The sequence below is a fragment of the Vanellus vanellus genome (genome assembly GCF_965231255.1).
Source record: "Vanellus vanellus genome assembly, chromosome: 23".
In the NCBI taxonomy this organism is placed as follows: Eukaryota; Metazoa; Chordata; class Aves; order Charadriiformes; family Charadriidae; genus Vanellus; species Vanellus vanellus.
The window spans coordinates 7,390,592-7,407,435 of NC_138928.1; the positions used below are offsets into that span (position 1 = coordinate 7,390,592).

At 40.1% G+C, this 16,844-nt stretch overlaps 1 protein-coding gene across 1 annotated transcript in view; it reads right to left on the minus strand.

The window, feature by feature from the left end:
* Positions 1–1,676: 1,676 nt before the first annotated feature.
* TRIM33 (tripartite motif containing 33) overlaps positions 1,677–16,844 on the minus strand; it is a gene marked incomplete at its 5' end in the record, with an annotated part of 40,590 nt that continues 25,422 nt past the window's right edge. Inside the window, 11 exons of the mRNA XM_082494423.1 lie at positions 1,677–3,994; positions 5,875–6,027; positions 6,618–6,692; positions 7,804–7,927; positions 9,258–9,604; positions 10,724–10,883; positions 11,182–11,245; positions 12,217–12,349; positions 14,179–14,379; positions 15,196–15,360; positions 15,609–15,853. Coding sequence (XP_082350549.1) covers positions 3,782–3,994; positions 5,875–6,027; positions 6,618–6,692; positions 7,804–7,927; positions 9,258–9,604; positions 10,724–10,883; positions 11,182–11,245; positions 12,217–12,349; positions 14,179–14,379; positions 15,196–15,360; positions 15,609–15,853 — 1,880 coding nt within the window. The 3' untranslated portion in view covers positions 1,677–3,781. The remainder of the gene's footprint in view (positions 3,995–5,874; positions 6,028–6,617; positions 6,693–7,803; positions 7,928–9,257; positions 9,605–10,723; positions 10,884–11,181; positions 11,246–12,216; positions 12,350–14,178; positions 14,380–15,195; positions 15,361–15,608; positions 15,854–16,844) is intronic.

The following is a 16,844-nucleotide window of genomic DNA, read 5'->3' on the forward strand; positions in this document are numbered from 1 at the left end:
CCAGGGAAGAGAGTAAGAAAAACAAGAAAAAGCCAGCTTCCAGTACATCATACGCATAGCTTTAAAATACTGTTGCCATTGCCTAAACTTTTAGAGGTCAGCCAATAAACTAGATTATACAACAGAATGATAAATTTGAGCTAATTTTACAGACTTCTGTTCCCGTGGCTTGCAGAAATGTTTATAAAACATTTCAGTGATCCAGTGTTAAGTGTGCTGACACAGTCAAATGTCCTAAGTAACAGCAATGGTGACAGTCCACACAAAAAAAAACACCTCTCTATATTTAACAGAGTATTTCTATTTTCAAAAGTTTGGGGAACATCCTTTTTTTGGATAGTAACTCTGCCTTATATACTATAGGTCACTAAATTCCAGGGCACAGTTAAATAAAAGAACTGAACCTATTTAGCTGGTCAAGTTCTCCCTAATCACTACTAATTACACGGCAGGATACCTGCTGAGGTAACTAAGTCCACAAGGAGCATACCGTACACTTTTCACTCTTATTTTAAAAGCAAGTTGCCTTTTACTTCTTTGGATTAATTGAAACTTCAGGGTCATTTACAACACAAATTGAGACGCAGTGTTTTTTGCAAGTGTCTTAAATGAGAGTGTATAGTTATACAAAGAGCCAGACCACCTTGCTGTCCTGCTGGAACACCAGACAAAGGCGCCGTGCGCAGAGCGCCCCCCGCACACCCTTCATCCGCCCGGAGCTCTACGGATGTAGCTACGCTCCACTGCCAGGGCAGAACACACTCGCACCTGCACACATCTCACACCCACCCTCTGGCATAGAGAAGATGCTCAGAGCACCACAGCAGCCCGTTAATACAAACTCCTTTAATTTGCTCTTGAACAAGTTACACGCAGCGTGGCACCAAAAAGTTGTTCTGACTGAGCAAACCCTTACCGGTTCTACAACGCACGTTCACAGTCTATAGGATCAGGAAACGCGTTAGCAGAGCTTATCTATCCTTTCAAATATTTTTAATAGAACTGAACTAATTTCAAAACAATCATTGAATTGTTGTATTGGGAGTTCCAAAATAAAAGGGGGGTGGGGGAGGGGAAGGGGGGTGGAGAATGTTGTTTTGTTTCTTTTATATAAAAAAGAAACACTTAAGATTTCTTGCGCACCAGCCAAAATCCCACATACCACTACTCAGCGCTGATGAGCTGAATGGAAGGACCAATTCTGGAAGGGCGGTGGGTTACGTGCAAGGGTGGAGCCTGAGCTCTCACCAAGGCCAAAGCTCAGCATCGCTGGTGGCTGCAGCAGCAGCAGCGGAACGCGGGCTGTCGCTCGCCTACGGGGTCTGACAGTCTTCCTACCTTGTCACAGGGAGCGAGCCAGCCAGAGCTGCTCTCAAAACATTTTGGCATCTGCTCTGGGGTGTGGGTGGAAAAGAGGTGGTGCCGTCCTGGCAGCAGGCAGGGAGCGCGCGCTCGCCCCGAGCCGCAGCTGTGCCGCGCGGTCCCTCCCCACTCTGCGACCCAGCCTGGGCTGCCATCGCACTCCTCCGGCGCGCCAGCCGAGGCAGCGGGCATCCGCAGGACGGGAATCCGCGACTGGTGCCTTTCAAAGCCAACAGTTCAAAACTTGAGGCCTGAGTGCTCAAGCGCCATAAAAACAGTACCCCCAATTGAAGAGAATTCACAAAATCTTATTTTCATGATAATTTTAATAATATTCCTTTGCAAAATGAAGCTGAGAAACTAGAAATGCATAAATAGGCAATACACAGAGCCATTAAATGATCCCTTGTTACTGTCAGTGTCCTATTCACACATCCTTTTTACGGGTCAAAGTGTTGCTATTTGTCAATTTAATATGTTTAAGTAGAATTACTTTTCCTGTCACATACAAACTGGTAAAAAATAAATTTAAACTGGCACTGTGTTAATATCTGAGAAATGAAAAAAAAACCAGTTTGAGTTTTAAGTGTAACATTTGCGTAAAGAAGTGAGCTGAAGTTACAAATACCTTCAGTCCCCTTTTTTATTGTAAGAGACGTAAAGTCACAATGTACATATACTTTGTTCTTATAAAAAAGAAATCAAATCTTAAGCGATCTGCATAAAAACTGCTGAGAGCATATCTCAATTTGATACATTGTGCTAAAATATTTATCTTTACCATTATGGTAAAGTGTATACAATGTCACAGGAATTGTTCATGCCAAGTATACCAAAACCCCAGTGATTTACCACAGAACTGCTGTATTCACACAAAACCTTACGGCAAATTCATAGTCTGTCGACTTGACCTCATCCAATTACATTATTTCTTCATCTTACTTTAACAAGATCTATATGAAGGCCAGAAATTACATTTATTATTCCTAGTATCGATTTCTGTCAGTAAAGGAAGCAACTGCTCAAGCTGTAATTACTTTGTGATGACCTCATTTCTGACCAGAAATGCTGGAACGAAGGCAGCGTGCAATGGGAGGGCACCGCAGAGATGCCTGCCACCAGGTGTAGGGGAACTGCTGTGTTTTCAGTATTTGACCAGACACCACTCAAAGCCAAATCCCGGTCTGTGCAAGTGCTTTGATCAATGGATAGACAAGTAACCCAATCTCAACAGATTTATTCCAATCTTTCTAGACATTTTGCTCATAAGCTGCTTCTGAAGAAAGTTCTGAGTAGTACTCTCATAAAAATAAGACAGAACCTCAAAATGAATGCAATGTTAGAAATAGCATATATTACAAATCTTTTCTTGATAGGAACAATTAATAAGAATACATATTAGCTTAAAAACAGTTCAGCAAATGTTGCTGATCTGCAAGAAATCTCAATTCACTATTTACAAATAAGACAAAGTGAATACAGGAAATTTTACACATTTGGTAGTTAATAGGTTATTGTTTGCCCAGTGGTCTATTAGAAACTGATATTTAGGAAGACTGGAAAAAACACCCCAATCAGTTATTACCTCTTCAGTCTGTATTTTAAGTACAGAAAATTAGACAATGAATACGGGAGAAAACATTCTGCCTCATTAGGGGGATCAGGGACAGATGGCACAACGCTAAGACTTTTGCCATGAACGCCATTAAAATGTTCTGTTTACAGGATTCGTAACAAATATACCTAGCCCTGCAGAAAAGAGATTGGTGCCACCGGTTTAGTCTTTCATCTGCCAAGAACTCACACTCCTGCACTTGCCAATTCAGCACAGTTTAATGATTTTTTTTTCTTTTGCTATACATAAAATGTAGTAAAGAAAGTCAAATTTAGATAATTGGATCAACACAGAAGATCAGTTACTCACAATACCGCTTAAATGAGATGATAAAAGCAATGACCAACACGCACTTAAGTCCACACAAAGAGGGGATTCCAGGAACACTGCTTACAGTTTACACCGCCGTCCAGCATGAACACAAGATACAGTGACTGTATTGGTCCAGTCCTGCAGAACATTTTACCAAGCAGTCTTATCTGTACATGGAACATCTCTTATCAGATCTGCACCTCTTCAACATTCATCCACCTCTATCTGTGAGACCAGGATGAGTGTGTTCCCTCCATCAGGAAAAGAAAGACCATAGCAAGTAATCAAGGAAAAAAAAACAACACACCAAAAACTTACAATACAAGGTTTTTCCCCTTTTGACGAGAATGCTTTTCTGTACAAGTGTTTTTGTTATCTAATACTGTTTAAAAAGCTATCAGCTTCTTCAAGACGGCCACTGTAGGCATGATAATATTCCGGGAACACTTAAATAACAGTTTTTACAATAAGTTTCAGGTCCGTATCATTAGATTACTTTATATGCACTGGTCTCTCATCTGATTTTAGGCGTTTTCTACGTGGTTGTATAAAATCTTCATCGGAGTCCTCAGTTATTTCACCATCATCCTCTTCCTGCTCAAATTCAGGCAAAGGTTGGAAGGTCCTGTCTGGGTAGATCTCTGTAAGTTTATCTTCAAAGTATAATGCAACTGCCTTCCCTGCCTGCGCTACTTCTGAATCAGCCTGTAAATAAAAGAAGACAGGAATATTCACCTGTTGGAAATGCACATCCCTTCACCAAGTGTGCATGGTCTGAAAAGCTTACCTTCAAATTAATCTCTTGTGTTTCTGCATAAACTTGAACAACTTTCATCATCTAAAAAGGATACCAGAGTCAAAAAAAATGAAATTATAATCCTTTCTAAAGTTATGAGATTGCATAGGATTGGATGACTAAAGTCAGCCATAACAACAAAACAGTTTGTTATGGACTACACCTCTTTCGTTTTCAAACTTAGCAGAAGCAGGTTTAAAACAGTCTTAGGAGGGTGACATGAGGCACATAAACCTTCAACAAAACATACAACTTCTGTACAAATAAGTGTCTCCCAGTCATTTCCAAAACTGCGCTCTACTCATGACTGCTTTCTTCATTTCAATTTTAGTTGCCTAGACATTATTGTGGAAAAGCCTCACTTTAGAGAGAAGTGCTCCATGAGACTACTTTCTTGGGGGCCTTACCCCACTCTGGTTTATATTTTTTGAAAGCACACGGCTTAGAGGCACTACACATGATGCTCTTAGGAGAGGCCAGGGTGATTTGCCATGAGGCAGCATTTCAAACAGCGAGACAAGTCTGAAACACCTTTTGTTTTTAAAACAAAACCACATCAATCAGTCCTTGCTCCCTTGTTTTACTCTTGTCCCTAAGAGCTGCAGCATGCTTTCCTCTACAGGAGACGCTTCATTAATTCCCTTGATTGAGAAGTTCACATAATTGCAACTTCTTCCCCAGTGTTCATTAACCTCCACCTAATACACAGAAATAAGGGAGTCGGGGGTGTCAAAGTCCCAAACGCGTGTAAGCATTTACAGCATTACATCATTAACCTTGATTTTTCACTAGTGTACTTGTGAAACAGTTGAGATTTTAATTATAGGTTTGTGTACTTCCTTCAATTTACTTCTTTGCAGAGCCAGAAATGCAGCCCAAACATTGCAAAACTCAGATTACCTTTTACAGAAAATACTGGCTCTTTTATGTACATCTAAGGTCAGAAGAAAGCCATTCCCTGCCATGCCTCCTCCCCAGGGCATGAAGATACCCTCTCATCTCAGCCCCTCCTCTGTTTCAGCACGATACCACCATTTTTTTTTTTATATTATTCTGAATATTTTTTCCATTGCTCCATCCAGTAATAACACTTAGGTAATTTATCTCCCCGAGTCATGTTCCACATGTAAGGTGCAAATATTTCATTATCAGATTATTTCATTCCAAAATAAGTCAACTTTCCAGTCATCAAAAATATGACTCCACACAAAAGTTATCTACTGAAAACTGGGTTTTGTGAGAGCCCGTGAGCTAAAGCACTAAGCTTAAAACTAGCCACAAGGAACACAATGCTTTTCTGGACTCAGCCTGCGTGAGGTACTAGAAGCAGTACAGTATTCTTCAGAAGGCGCTTTTCCTCAGTAGAGAAAGTTTTCTCAACAGAGGTCCACCACGTTTCATGACCTACAGTCACAAACAGTTATCTGTATAGCTTAAGACAGTTTTAAGGACTGCTTGATTGTCTTTATTACCATACTTCCTAAGCACTTCCACAATCTATTTGATGTACAGTAACAAGGTCACCCTGCTCCTCAGTCACATAGCCATACCAGTGAACGCACTTCAAAATTTCCTTCTGTAAAACCTGATCTCCCCATTTCGCTAAAACTGAGAGGTAGTTCCGTAACTGCATTTGGGTTTTGTTTGAATTTTAAGTGTCCGATTCAGCATCTGCTCCATAAGCAGAAGTTACGACTGGAAGCAGAGCTTTGAATTGGAGAAGCTGCAGAACCATGTTGAAATAAATCTTAATCTAAAAAAAATGTATACAGATTGGAAGTTAACATACTTCATTAAACCTTTCACAGTTCTTGAAGATCAACCGGACATCTGCCACAAAATCCTCAGGAGTCTGGTAGTGTTGGGAATGCTTCTTTTGCAGTTTCTTTTTCACCGTAGATAAATCCATTGGTTTCTTTATAATTTTATAGTAGTTTGGTATCTGTAAAAAACAGCGATTTATCACTACAATAACTACATAGTTCACAGAGGCAGCTGAATTTCTTCACTTATCAAAACACCAATCAGCTAATCTCGTCACGCACTCTATGCGCGTTCAGCAAGTGAGAACAATTTCCTTTCCTCAAACTGTTTAAGAAGTTCTTTCTAACCTTCAGTGCCTATCATAGCACAGCAATGCTTTTCATCAGTTGCTTATTTTCCCAAAACCGAAGAGTCAAAGCAGTTTCTTTCCATCTTTCATTAAAAGACTGCCAAAAAAAAGCTCTCCTAAAGGATTCTGAATTTCATGGGTATCCTGAGACATCCTCTTCCAATTAAACAACCACTAATTTTAAGTATTTTTCAATATCTGGGTTTGAGACCGGAAATAGAGCTTCTGCGCAGAGAAGCTACAGAATCAGCTTCCGTCTCTCTCAAAATCATTAAATGCTAAATGACTGCCAGAACTTTTAGAATGATCAAGGGGGACACGCTCCAAGGAAAAGCAGTCAGTCCCTTTCTGAACTCAACTCTACACTTTTAGAGACGATATGCCAAAAATAAATCACAACTGTTTTTCAGGAGACTCACCGAGGCTGGGACTGGCTCTTGAAATTCAATGCTCAGCTCATGACAATACAGGTAAAGAAGGAGACGTTCACATTTCTTACAAAGAAACAAACAGCTTCACATTAGTATCCTTAATTTATCCTCAGCACAGGAGTTCATATCTCCCTATTTTAAACAGGTTTGTACTTTAGCAGCGTAGTACTAGAAAATTTAAATGCAATCCCCACAAGCTTAACTGTAAAATGTAAAGTTCTTAGGAGAGCATTGTTGAGAGGGTAGAACACCACCTTACTGTTCACATAGCAGAAATATACTTCCTTTTTGCTTTCTTCTTCCTGAATAAGCGCCCAGGGCTAAAGTCAAACGTGAAGAGGGATGCTAATATATAGTCAAATTGGAGAGAAAAAAAAAAAAAAAAAAAAAAAAAAAAAAAAAAGAGAGAGAGAGAGAGAGAGAGACAAACTACAACAGCTTTTGTCCAACCCTAACTGCGTGTAACAGGAAAGGACTGAGTTGGAGACTTAATTCTTCTCCCCACAAGACAAAATTAAACAATTTGAAACCAAAGCCACAGTGTTTCTATGAATTCCCTGTTGAAATATTTCTTTTCCTTTGCTTGCAATTTCTCTGGAGGAATTTGATAATACTCTGACATTCTATGCACAGGCTGATTGATAAAGCCAAAAATAAATCTGACTGTCAAAGTCATTACACCTTCCCTAAGAACGCACCTAAATACTTGTAGCACCTCTTACAGCATGAACCTTACACACCAAACATACCTAACTAATTTATGAATGTTGTATCAATCTTAAATGCAAAGAACTTCTAATTAAGAACACTGAAGAGGTTGACGGATGTCAAAGGATGCATTTAAATACAGAATATGTGCTTATATGCAAGTTTTAGCTACCAGAGGATTACAGGCCCAGTGTAATGGAGCACTCCCCCATAGTCACCAACACCTGGACATGTGGTCACGGCAGAAAAAAAACCCAACTCATTGCTCATTTCGTTGTTTTTTAGTTTTTGGGTTTTTTTTGCTAAAGCATCATTTCAGTGGCCAGTCTGGCCCAAATCATGACACACTCCTATAGTTAATTTGCTGCAGTCACAGCAAAAACATCTTCAAGAAACAGTGAGGGAGAGCTAATGTGAGAACACACTTTTTTCTAGGAAACAAGATTCCTACAGATTTGAGACATACCCTTTGGTCCACAGGACTCAGGCCTTGCGCTGTTTTCCCTTTCTTGCTGTGTTGTGAATTGTCACAATCATATTCTACTTCTGGTTTGCTCAGATCTCGGCAGAATGTACATATCCACTCTCCACTAAACAGAAATAAACACAATTATTCCAGATACCCAGGGACAGTCTCATCATTGATGACTACAAAGATTTATTTCATTAGCTCTTACAGATTCATACTGTACTGTAGTAAAGACTTGGATATCCAAAGATAAGGAATAACCCCTAATGCTCAAGATAATTCTGCCAGTCAAGGCCATTTTTCCTGTGCTCGGATTCCTCTCCTAAGAAAGTTCAAATACTCTACACTACCTTTCTCAGCACGACTTTAAAATGAACTTTACATAACAGAAGGCTGTGCCACCATACAGAGAGACCTGGACAGGCCGGAGAGTTGGGCTGAGAGGAATCTTATGAAATTCAATAAGGGCAAGTGTTGGGTGCTGCACCTGGGGAGGAATAACCCCACGCATCAGTACAGGTTGGGGGCTGACCTGCTGGAGAGCAGCTCTGTGGAAAGGGACCTGGGAGTCCTGGGGGACAACAGGATGGCCATGAGCCAGCAATGTGCCCTGGTGGCCAAGGCAGCCAATGGCATCCTGGGGTGCATCAAGCAGAGTGTGGCCAGCAGGTCAAGGGAAGTCATCCTCCCCCTCTGCTCTGCCCTGGTGAGGCCGCACCTGGAGTACTGTGTCCAGTTCTGGGCTCCCTGGGTCAAGAAGGACAGGGAACTGCTGGAGAGGGTGCAGCATAGGGCTACCAAGATGATTAGGGGACTGGAACACCACTCTTATGAAGAAAGACTGAGGGAATTGGGTCTCTTTAGTCTGGAAAAAAGACGGTTGAGGGGGGACCTGATCAATGCTTATAAATACTTAAAGGATGGGTGCCAGGAGGATGGGGCCAGGCTCTTTTCAGTGGTGCCCAGTGACAGGACAAGAGGTAACAGGCACAAACTTGAGTATAGGAAGTTCCACCTAAACATGAGGAGGAACTTCTTTACCTTGAGGGTGGAAGAGCACTGGAACAGGCTGCCCAGGGAGGTGGTGGAGTCTCCATCTCTGGAGAAATTCCAAACCTGCCCAGACGCGTTCCTGTGCAACCTGCTCTAAGGTGGCCCTGCTCTGGCAGGGGGATTGGACTAGATGATCTCCAGAGGTCCCTTCCAACCCTATGATTCTATGAATCACTCTTCGAGAGACTGTAAGTTTAATCAGATAAAACCCACTGACCAGTTACGTACAAAACAATTCAGGCAGGCCTTTGAAACATGTGATTTTTTTTACTGACAAGAAATCATCCGGAACTAGATGATATTGAGGATGAAACACCAGTTTTGGTAGTGTGTTGAAATCTACTATGTGAAAGAGACCACGGAGCTGTTCTCAGGAACCATTACACTGTTTCTGGTACCTTGGGAAGCTGAGGAGTGTTGGGACGTGACAAGTCAGGTGAAACACTTTTGGACACTTTTCACAACATAATAGATCCCCTCCATTTTGGCATACAGCACACCAGTCTTCATTTGGATCATCATCTTTGTTATTGCCTTCACCTCCAATTCTAGCTGATCGGTGCATTAGGCTCCGCACTGGGGATTTTCCATTTACAAGGCTGTGTCCGGACTGTTTGCAACTTTCACTTAAATCTGCTGGTTCAGTTTTTACGTGATTTTCAAGACTTCCTAATGCTTCTAATTCACTTTCCAGATGCAAGTTAGTGGATAGTGGTGGTGTCAAGCTGCTCTCAGGACTGCTAAGCTGAAATGAAAGTGGCACAAAATAAAAGAAAAAAATAAAAAAAAAAAAAAAAATCAGAGAGAGTCAATTTTACAAGGGCATCTTTCTCTTTATGTTGGGAGTCAAAAGCCATCCACCATTTAAAGGTTCTATACTCATTTCCCAAAATACACAGCAAATCATTATGAAGACCTGAGTTGCATACAGTATTGAAAATTACTTTTTCACGAGTCTGTCCTTTCAAGAACAGACTAATTTCTATTGATATGTAACACGACAAACTTTGAAGCCAAACACACTGATAAATTGTTAAAGATGTACTGTCGCTGTCATTAGGAAAAATCCTCAAATCCATTACCCTGCTCCCGGTACACAATCCTATTAAATCATCAAGCATAACTGGGAAACACTGAAAAATATTCACTTGCATAAATATTTTATTTATGTTCTGGCGTAAGAACTTTTGACTGACTGGAAGTTTTCTCAGTGTAATTACATATGTAGGAGTATTCGGGAACTATTTATAATGGGTGACTTACAGCTTTTATTAGTTAGGCATTAAAAGCAGCAAACACTGCACTGCGGGGGGTATTTCACTTTAATAGCTAAAGATAAAATTTAAACAACAGACTATCCTGTGTCTTCCAGAGCACAGTATTAAAGGATATAATAAAGCCCTCAACAAGGACCAAACTGAGATTAAGCTCTGTTTTCTATCGGACTACTTTCAATGTGCAACTACCTATCATAATACATAAAACTGATGAGGACTGGGCGTGTTTTGCATCCACATTACCAGGTCAAGTCCTGTCCAAATCAGGAAGGGAAATGTCTGACATCATTTAATGTTTATTTGCTCAACATAAGACAGCAAGCCACTCTCCAAGTCCCACTGCCAGCTCATTGGTACCCATGCCACAAACCCCCAGTAATTAGCAGTACTACAAAAACAGACAGCTCAACCCTTGAGCTGGCCCACACTTAAAAGTTCAGACGTGCTGCCAGAGAGCAAAATAACCCTCAGTCTTCAGGGTTGTTAACAGAATATGAGGCTTAAGAGTAAAATTACTTTATTATTTCCAAAGTCTTAAACATGCTGCTAGGCAAACTATAACATACTGTTGCACAAACTAACTTTACCATGCAAGCACTCCTCCTGCCATCCTCTGTTTTTTCCTGTTTTACTGTTCCTGAGAAGCTGCATATCTCTTCCTCCGTCCCTGGCTCTTGCTTGACTTTCACCTGGTCAGACTTGAAGTTAATGCTAGTTTTCTCAATGGTTCTGCCTGAGGAGCCACAGCTAGAAAGATACCAGCATATAAATAAGAGGAAAACTCATCAGAGCAAAGAAATTTAAGTGACCATTTCCTGAACGATTTGAAAGGCAAAGCATGTCAGAACATTTACAAGATAGTTCAAGTTTACAAAACAGCAGAGAATCAGAGTGAAGGGGGAACAAAAAAAAACAAAACTCTTCATGTAAGCATTCTTCCATTACTCGGTGAAAGTTATATCAAAACATTCACCCATTACCAATTCATTTTTTGAATTCTCCATGTCTGATTTTTCAGCTGGCAGTGTTAACGTGACAGACTTACCTTCCTCTGCTACCTGTGCTGGAGGTACTAGGTGGCCTCACAGGAGTGTGGGAGTTGGATAAACCTGCAAGAAGCATCACAGAAGTTGACTTGGTAGAAATTTACATTCTGCAGTAGAATAAATGACTCGTGTCGAATAATGCCAGAAATGCTGAGAGAATATCCTAATTTAGTAATTCACGCAAGTCAGCTGCCCTCTCAGTGGTTTGATCGGAACAAAAGGTCTAACACACCACATTAAATAAAAACACAGACCATACACTGTTCTTAAAGTCCCAATAATTATTTCACCTAATCCAAACAGTGCTACAGCCCTCAGCTCATTAAGTCCACAAATTTTATCCTCTGACATCCACAAATAAAGTCAAGAAAAGCAGACTATACGTTGCAGGTTTTGAGAAACTTAAAAGTTCCACTGCTGTAACCTTTCATCCACAGAATCTTACAATAATTTTGCAGAGAGAAGACTAAGAGAAACACCTATCACATGACTGAAATCAGCTTCTTAGTAATAGAAATGGACATTTTCATTGTTTAAATAACTCAACATTAGGTATTGGTGACTTAAATTTGTTCCTATGCGTAACAAAAGCTCTATCATCAATTGGCTATACTTAGGATGACGTTGCTCAAATGATTGTTGGGTGTAAGTATTTCTGTGACTAAGCTAGTCTATAAACTTACTTCCCAAACCTCAGAATGGTCTAGCCCGTCACCATTTGAGGGCAATAACTGAACTATGTCTTCTGATGCCCAAAAAAAGAAAAAAAAATTGTGGTAAACTAGACAAAAATATATTCTATACCTGTACCTGGAATACTGCATTCCTTTGCTGGTGGTTTGTTACTATAAAGATATTTCTGAAGGAGGGTAAAACTTAAATTTCCAGAAGAATTTACTTCTGAATGAAATAAATTTTAAACTAACAAAATATCACTTCCCTTTTGGCTGGAAATGGTAGGTAATTATTTTTAACTTAAATAGCAGGAATACCCATCACTTTCTGGAATCACTAGAAATACCCATCGCGTTTACCTGATGACCCTGGAGACAGAGCTGAAGGTCCTGGGGAGGGATTCATGGTACTTGTAGGTTGTGGGGGTAGGTGGCTGCCTGTGATGTATCTACTTAGAAGGTTATCTAAATTACTTGAACCAGCATCTTCAAGCTAAGAAGCAAAAAAAAAAAAAAAAAGTCTGAATCAGAGGCCTAATTAAAGTTTCTTAATAGTTCCTCATCTTTAAACTGTGATCAGTATCTTTACCAGAATTGTTCACTATCCCTTCAAGAATTCAGGACATCAGCAAACATTTTTATCATTTTCATAGAGAGATCAGTCTTGCAAAACAGAAACCCACAGTGAGAAGCAAAGTAAGATTTTTCAAAAGCTCCTATATATCTGAGTTCCTCCAGTACAGTCAGAGGCTGCACTTACTGTAGGTCATTCCAAACCTTTTTGGTTGCCAGATGTTCGGTGTGTTAGTCATACAAATGGTGTCAGTCATACGAACTACCAGATTACTGATGTTGGAAGAGTTATTCCACAATTAAGATATTAAGAGAAACCATGAACTTGTTTTTCCTTAGCATGGGAAGTCTCCCTCCCTCCCATTCACTTTTTACACAGATTTTAGTATCTATTAAAAACAAGGAAACAGGTACTCTATCACTTTAACTGCTTAAAGCTATTAACTGCAAGACAGTATAATTGCAAACAACGCGTCTGAAACACGTTGTATTCAAAGTGGGTTCTTATGACTGTGCAAGCAACTTGAAAGACTAATAGCTTCCTATCCAACTCTTTCATCGACTAAAATCCACAACAGCTATTACATGAACAGGTATAAAAAACAGCACCTTCACAGAATTCTGCATTTTCAGTTCATCTAGAAATTGCATGTTTATGTTTTAGACTATCTCACTAACAACTCTTTCTAACTTGGTGTATCATGAACTTTATAGACATGTACAGCTGAATCAGTCATAACCAGTTACACTTGTGTTTTGTTCTAATGACTAAACAAAGCTTCAGCACTGCAGATCAATCACATTCAGAGATGTGATCCTTTTTTTCCCCACTATTCTTACGTTAGCAAATTACCTGCAGTCTCATGAGAAAACTGAATGTATCACCCTTGAACACGACTCTCCATAGATTAAGAGTTAAAAAGTTGCTATTGGTATTACAGCAAACCACCTGCTTGGATAAAATTTAGGTTTTGTTTCTAAGGCGATTGTTTCCCGTTTCATGACCAGATCTCCTGTGCTTTATATGGGCATTTCGATGTAAACGTCCTATTCTCAAGACAAAACCATCATCATCCCCTCCCTGGCCTCCCAAACACTCCTGCAGAAAACATGTTACTTTTACCTTCTTTGCCTCCACTTATACATTAAATTACACTTCTGAGCTCTCCAAATGAGCTTGACTTCATCAAAATCTACCTCAACATGTGTGCAGTACTATCAGCCTAAGAGTTCTGCAGCACCTTCCAGCACCAACGCAAATGTAAACGCTGCCCTCCCGCATCCACGGAAATGATTCCAGCCGCACTGCTGGGGCAGTACTGGGGAGGAGAGAGGAAAGTAGGGCAGTGGGACACCTCTGCTCTGTACTTGCTGCATTTGATTGGTACGTTTAGAAACAGCACAGAGAAGTGCCGGGCAACTTAAACTCTGAATAAGTCACCATTCGTGGATTCAACACATATATCTATTCAACTATTCTGGTGATATCTTTACATACCATAGTCTCGTGGAAGAAAGGAAGTGAACACAGCACTTGGCATTAACTGATCTAAGTATCAATTTTACTATAGGAGAGCCATTAAATACTGATTAACCTAAAGGGTAACACAGGTCGAGCAGGTCAGCCTGACATGGTGAAAACAGTTGCATGCCCAAGTCAAGGGCTGAAGATTTTAAATCTTCGACTTTAAAAAAGATACAGAAAGGAAAGCAGATCATTACTTCACCCACAGCGTAAGTGCCACTGACCTGGATGGGTGGGATATCCGGCAGGGAAGGCAAATTCTCTGGGTTTGTTACAGAAGGAATGAGTTCAATTGCTGTAACAGACGGACTTGTTGGACCCCGGTTTGCACTCGCCATTGTTGCTGTAGTAGGACTGGTTGGATTAATAGTGGTGTTGTGCACAGAAACAACTGGAAAAGGCCCCGCATGCCCAGGGTTAGAATGCTGTGGGAAAAGAGAAGAGAGCACGACTGCATTACGGACAAATCAGACAGCCACTGCACATAAAACTGCAACATGTGCATCATATGAGAGTCCTCAACAAAAAATTGCGGGGGAAAAACATACAAACTCACATTTCTATCAACATAACCTGATAGAATTGAATGCAAAACAACTGCTACTTTTATTTACTTGGAAAGAAAAAGCACTTTATGTGGCTAGATATTTAAATGTACAGTACATCATCCACCAAATTATCTTCATATATAGTTATATTTTCTTAAAGCAATTACTTCCTCCAAAGACAACTTCAGAGTCCATATATCTGTCTACAAGTTTTTATTTAAAAAAAAAAAGAGTAACTGTTTCAAGTATTATAAAGTCATTTACATTAACATTCATTATCAAGAATTTTTATTCTTAATGGTATGCAGAGCTCTGCATCACGCTTCAGGTTTTAATTTAAAAACACTTTGGAATTTGGTTTCATTAAAAACCTTCAACTACACTTTGAGCTTCACTATTCCTGACTATTCTCTAAGAAACCCAAAAGCTGAATGTCACTGAAAAGTGAAAAAGGAAATGTTTTGTTTCCCAGGACTAAAAGCAATACAAACATGAGAATCCCTTTTCATTCTTAACGTTTGAATTTTCTTATGTTCAGCAAAAAAGTACAGTATGCAACATGAAAAAGCACATAAATGTGTGTAGCTGTGAGCTATAAGTGTTACAGATAAACACGTTTACAGCTGGAGGTATCATCTATTGTAATGAAAGTTTGGCACAATGGCACAAATGAAGCGTGTACACAGGATATACTTGTCTTTGAAGGTGAGGTTGCATCATGGAGTACTGTGGTCCATTGTGGCGTGGTATTCCTGGTATACGAGCAGCATTCTGAGCCATTCTCATCTGATGTGCTTGGAAAGCCCCACAGTTCATGTTACCCCTCTGCATGGTCTGCATGCTGATCAACCTGGGAGGCTGCAAGGGTTTTTGTTTTTTAAAATTTTTTATTTTAACATGGAAAAAAGAAGCCAATCTCTTTCCACAGTAGCAGGTTTACTAGTTACATAACATCAAGAAATGCCAATAGTTGTCACATTTAAAGTATGTCAAATTTCAGAAGATTTTCACCTTTATAAACTGCTTTGTAAGTTTATATTCGATAGGGCAATTTTAAGTATTGGTGTTATGGTAAAAGGTGAAATAAGAACATAGAAGATACCTACCTGCTGCTGTAGAACTTGCGGACTGGTCTGCCTGGGCACTGACCCAGCCGGCTGTCCCATCCTCATCTGCTGCAGCTGCTGATGCTTTTGTGCATACACTTGCTGCTGCATATGCTGAAGTCGAAGCTGCGCTAGATTGATTTGTCCTGGAGCTTTGTTGATGTGGTTTGTTCCTGGAGGAGTTTGTCCAACCACTACATTAGGAGTGTAAGTCGGAGTTGGTTTATTTTCAATGACAAGGTTACCTACACAAAACAAAAAGAACGCATAAACAGTTGAATCTCTATCATTATCCAAAGGCTGATAAATATAGAATATTCAGATGTTTCTAATTCAGTTTCCTCAGGGACAGTAACAAAGCAATTTAAGTTTGAAATTTTCTTAAGTCTCCATAACCATACGTGAGAGAAGCAAAAAGAAAACTCAGACGACAAGAAAAAGAAATCGCAAAACTAGAACCATGACCTGTGAGGAAAGAGTGAAGGAACTGGAATCGCACAGCCTACAAGACAGACAGAGATGACTGGTTCTTGTGTTCCTAAAAAATGGACAAGATGAGAAATAAAATAGGAAAAAACCCACATCTTGAGAGTATAAAGTTCCTACTCCTAAGGAAGCAAAGCCCGGGAAAAGATATGTGGGGGACAGTGCAGAGTGTCCCACCACTGAAAGACTCAGAACAGGTTGTACAAACATGACACAAAGCACTGCTACGAGCGAGTCCTGCCTTGACACAATGTAATGGACCACACAGCTAGCTCCAGTTCTATTTTAAAGGGAAAAGCCAAAATGTGGATTCCCTCCCCCTACCCTTTGACCTCTTTGGAATCTGGATGTCATTTTTTACTGAGGTTGACAGTTTCTGTTGTTTCCAATACAGCTTCCCTGCCTGCCCCGGGTTCCTAGTCAAGCAACATTTGATGCTGTTCTGGAAAGCCTTGCCTTTTCCTTCTTGACTAATCCCCAAAAGTAACAGCACTCAAAAATTGCTTGAGGAACCGCCCATGAAGAAATAGTGTCAGTTTTAAACCATTATTTATACAATGAAAAGTTTGTTTCCTGTGCACATAAACCTCCTTGACTAAAGACAGGAACACCAAAACCTGGCTAGTAGACATGGAGTAAGAAAAGAGTACACACAGAAGCATCAGGAAGAGCTGATATTTTTATAAGATTTTCTATTAGATTTTTATCCAACAGAACAGTTCACAAGCAGGTGCTAACAGATACCTCTCT